Raw genomic sequence first — 4,942 nt, 5'->3', positions numbered from 1 at the left:
CCGTTTTTCACTTGTCTCCAAACTTTGTCCGTCTGCCATTGTGCTCCTGACTCAACTATCTCATGCCCAACTCCTCATAAGGACCAGCTCCAGTCCCTGATTGGCTGACCGACCAGTTTCACAATACATGACGCGTTTCCTGCCGTAAAGCAGATTTTTTCTGCGAAATTTCGCCCCTGGTGGCAGAAGCTTATTGCAAAGATTGCACAGCCACTAAGTAACATATGTAAACACTGATAGTGTGATTTTACTGTGGCCACTACCCTGTGCAACCCACATTATGTTCATAATGATATATTTAGGAAAAGATGCTGTCTGTTGCCTCTTTAAGTTCATAATGATATATTTAGGAAAAGATGCTGTCTGTTGCCTCTTTAAGTCTTCATCCTGTGTCAAATGTCTTGGTTAGTTTTTATCATATTTATCTTTTTTTTCTTAAAGATGACTAAAAGTCTAGGTATTTAAGTCTTATTTTAGTAAAACAAAAGTGAAACGGTTTAAAATGTTGCTGACATGTCAGTCTGTACTGGTCATTATATTGTTTTGAATTTTAATCATTTTCATTTTATCTTGTTATGATGTGGGTATGAAGCTTTTCAGAGAGCGTCTGGTTTAGTAGTCTGATGGTACAACTTTAAATAATATATCCAGACAGCATTGTTGTTGTCATTGTTATGCCTCTGCGCTGGCGACAGCAGTGGTGGGAGGTAATCATGTTTTCAGGTTGTCCGTCTGTCCGTCCCATTCATGTGAACGTGATATCAAGAAAGCTTTGAGGGATTTTTCTCAATTTGTCACAAATGGTCAAGGTCACTGTGACCTTGTCTGTTTCATTCTTGTGAACACGGTTTCTCAAGAAAACATCAAGGGAATAACTTGGTCATTACTCTGTCATATCTCAGGAACAGAAGGGGAAACATTTGGACAAATACAGAATTGGTGACACTAATCTTGGGTGTTGAAACTATGTGCTGTCGAGGGGAAAACGTGTGTGAAGCATCTGTGTTTTCACAGATGGATAAAAACTGGACGAGAAACTTGACAGTAATTCTTGTTAACTTTAACTTAAGTCCCTCTGACTGCTCATTGTGCTTTACTGGTGTAGTCCTGATATGGCGTTTAGAGCACAGGAAACATAACTGCTGCCTTGAATAAAATATGCATAATACAGAGCTTGGCTATTTGGCCTTTAAATAATACTGTGATGTTTTTAGGCAAAATTTCAATACATGATTCATATTTTGATATTTTGAAGTCTCCTCTTAACTACTGGGGACTACTGAAATACCTGGCGGCTGAGGCTCAGAGTTAGAGCGTGTCGTCCACTAATCGGAAGATCAGCGGTTCAATCCTCGGCTCTTCCAGCATACATGTTGAAGTGTCCTTGAGCAAGATACTAAACCCCAAATTGCTCCCGATGGCTGTGAGTGTGTTAAAAACTGAGTAGCATGTGGCACCTTGTTTTAGCCTCAGCCACCAGTGTGTGAATGTGTGTGTGAATGGATGAATGTGTGCTTTGAGTGTTCGGATAACTAGAAAGGCGCTATACAAGTGCAGGTCCATTTAAACAACTAAATAAACTACAGTTACAGTAGGGTTAAAAAAGTAGCTACTTCCATATAATAAAGTTAAATAAAATACTGTATAAAAATAAATAAATTGCAGTTTAATAAAGTTTTATTGAAATGAAAGTGGAACCCAAGCAGCAACCTCCAGGGATAACGAGCGAAGCCAATGCAGAAGTGCCAAAAACTGCAGTTCGTTGAATGGCCACTTGAGGCAGGCTCCAAAAGTGAGTCAGTCCCCACAGACCCCCATGTTAAAATGCTCAACTTTACAGCAGAAATAAACATGTTTACAGCCTGGTACAAAAAACGGTTTTGGTCTCTATAGCTAATTTCCCCTTTCATGACAACTGTGCGGGGATGAATTTTTTTATAACTCATCCGTTTAAATTAAACGGATAAACAGGTGGCGCCATCATGGGTGGCTAACTAGCCACTGACTGTCTGCTAGGCGTCATCTCAGCTAATTCGCAAGTCATTGAACCTGACCTCAGCCGTGTCTGTGCCTTTTGGATGTTTTGTTTCGTGAGGGAGCTGGCACCAAGCAGCTGCATGAGCGGGAGCAGCCAACACCACAGGGCTAGCAAAGTAGCGTAGCTTGTTAGCCATAGCTAACTTAGCAGCTTCGAGCGAGGTGAGTGTGTTTAAGCTAGCCTCGCGTCACGTTTCTATTCACTCTGAATTTTGTCTGGATTCTGGTTCCGGTCTAGAGAGCGGATGCGGAATTCACCAAATTCACCAAATTCACCAAATTCACCAAATTCACCAAAGTAAAAGTGTTCACCAAAGTAAAACTTTAAATTCTGGCGCACCATCGATTTGGGGTGACAAGGGGTGTAAGAAAATCGATTAACTTAATGGCTTGGGGCTTTTCTTGTAAATTATATTCTTTAAATTAAAGTTTCACCGCATTTTTATTAGCTTGGTGCTTTTATTTTGACGGAAAGGCGCATCCATCGAATTCCGGATCCTGTCTCACTCGCCCTGGTTCCGGTTCCTTACCAAAACGGCCACTAACGGCCCCAGACTAGTTTAAGCAACTAGGCTTCATTTGGCCCGCCTCTTTGCCCATTTTTGATTGGCCGGGAGTTGGGCGGAGTCAGGCACTGCCAAGATGGTGCCTACTTTGAGCTTCAAACCCGCTCCTCAGAAACCAATGGGTGACGTCACTGTGACTACATCCATATTTTTTATACAGTCTATGGTGGAACCACTGGTGCTTTTATTCTGAAGCACTCAGCTCACCTTGGGGACGAAGTGTTGATGTTTTTGCTGTGAACTTGAAGCGTCTGGTCAACAGAGAGATGTTAGCAGTTAGCAGAAAGTTAAACTGTTACCGCAGTGCTCTTAAATGTGAGGATTTATTCACTGTGAGCTTAAAGCAAACTAACAGCTCTGCATATATATTGCCCACCCGTACAATAATAATTCATCTTCTCTTTTTTTGTCAACAGAATAAAGGGAGATATAAGAAGGTTTGTCTTTGCCATCAACAACATTGCGTATTGACATAATCACAGATAGTGTTAAATGACGGTGGTGCCGTCTTGTCATTGTCTTGTTTCAGTCATGGAAAAAGGTTCATTGACGAACATATTTGTTCATAGCCAATCAGATAACATTGAAACTGCTCGGTGACGGTAACAGAAAGAGGAACTCTCTTCTGGTTCAGTTGGCTTTGCTGAGTGGAGTGTGTTGTCAACACATTGCATTTGAAAGTGTGTGTGTGTGTGTGTGTGTGTGTGTGTGTGCGTAGTCCTCTACAGTGCCGTGGCCAGTAGAGTGTGGCTAATGGATTTTGATGGCTCCTCCTTACTGCAGTGCAGACAGGCCTCCGGCTTCAGTTGCCTTACTTTAGTTTTTATTTGTAATTTTATTTTATGTTTTTTTTTTTTCCTGTATACAGCTTTGGGAATGCAGCTCTGGACGAGCGAAGCATCCTCGCGCCACTCTATCAGTGCTGCATGTGAGTACCAGGGAGGTGGTCATGATCATATATCTGCTTTTATGATATTTTTTTACTAAAGTATGTATTTTCCTGTCTCCGTCAGGATTCGTGTTTCCACATGGAACAGGTTAAACCTGCTGAGAGGTGGAGCTCTGAGTTCTGCTATGCGGCAGGCCCTGGCATTCGACCCCATTCACCCGGTCTTAGCTGAGCCACACCTCGCAGCCCTGGATAGGCGTCTGTCTGGAGTGGTAGCAACTGTCAAGCAGTGTATGGAGGCACAGGGCCCCGACAACACTTTGATAGAGGACAGAATGAACCTCCCACACCCCTAGAAACAAGGGGCAGGAAAAAACGGAATAACAGGAACGGCCAGGACTTTGGTTGACAAGCCTGGAGAAGAGGAGCGGGTCTCGGTGTTAAAGAGATGCAGAGTGAACAAATGGATCAACAGGGTGGAACAAAGATTGTGTATTTCTCCCTCTCTGGTTCTTTCCTTGTTTGTCACTCTGATAAGACTGGAGTGGTGGATTCAAAATGCTGCCATCTTCAACCTATATAAACTTTTTCTCAGGACTGTTGTACACTATAGGACGATATCTACAGTAAGAACCCCTCCCACTACTACTCCTGGTTGTGACAACACTCCTACCTTGTGCCAAATTCTCCCACCTGGACCAGCTTTTCCTCGAGACAACCAAGGAGAGGAGATGGAGCTTTTGGAGGGATGTAGACACTCAAAGGAGCAGGAGGGAAGGTGAAAATGAGCCACCGACATCTTGATGAAACACTGTACAGCCATATTGAAGGCTGTTTGGAACTTCTAGTCCAAGAAACTGAAAACATTCCTGTTGAATTAACAGGAATTAAATCCATTTTAGAACGGACTTATTTTTCCTCGACATGAAATCGAACTTTGATTGGAGGGAAAAGAGAATTAACTCAGCCCTTCCCCCATCATTGTGTACATATTTAACTAAGTAGTGACATAGAATTATGAGATGAAAGAATATAAATTTGTGAATTATAATATTAAATAAACTTAAGAGTGTGTGTGTGTGTGTGTGTGTGTGTGTGTGTGTGAGTGAGTGAGAAGAGCACCATATTGTGCCGTAAATAAGAAAAGCTACTGACATGACAGACTTGAACTGAGGGGACACAGAGGGAGGTGTGTGGGTTCATCTTCAGCATTAAACTATGATCTATTTAATTGTGGTTCTCACTCAGTCATCTTTTGTTCCATGTGTTCACCATCAAAAAGCACAAAGTCTGTTTTATGTGTCGGTGCTGTCAGTGCTGCTATAAAAAAAACAACATTTGCTTTGATGCAGCGCAGCGTTCATGTTGGAAGGGACTTTCACTGTAGTCATTTTTAGTAGCTCAGATATTTTTTTATTTTAGTCAGATTTGTCCTGAGATGCGTTACAGG

At 42.1% G+C, this 4,942-nt stretch overlaps 1 protein-coding gene across 2 annotated transcripts in view; it reads left to right on the top strand.

Moving 5' to 3' along the window:
- fam20b (FAM20B glycosaminoglycan xylosylkinase) overlaps positions 1-4,566 on the top strand; it is a 38,946-nt gene extending 34,380 nt beyond the window's left edge. For both annotated transcript variants that reach the window (XM_050054309.1, XM_050054308.1), the window contains exons 8-9: positions 3,472-3,531; positions 3,617-4,566. In XM_050054309.1, coding sequence (XP_049910266.1) covers positions 3,472-3,531; positions 3,617-3,848 — 292 coding nt within the window. In that variant the 3' untranslated portion in view covers positions 3,849-4,566. The remainder of the gene's footprint in view (positions 1-3,471; positions 3,532-3,616) is intronic.
- Positions 4,567-4,942: the final 376 nt, after the last annotated feature.

Source organism: Epinephelus moara, chromosome 10, assembly GCF_006386435.1.
Source record: "Epinephelus moara isolate mb chromosome 10, YSFRI_EMoa_1.0, whole genome shotgun sequence".
In the NCBI taxonomy this organism is placed as follows: domain Eukaryota; kingdom Metazoa; phylum Chordata; class Actinopteri; order Perciformes; family Serranidae; genus Epinephelus; species Epinephelus moara.
The sequence above is the reverse complement of the archived record's forward strand: the minus strand, read 5'-3'. Positions and strand labels throughout refer to the sequence as shown.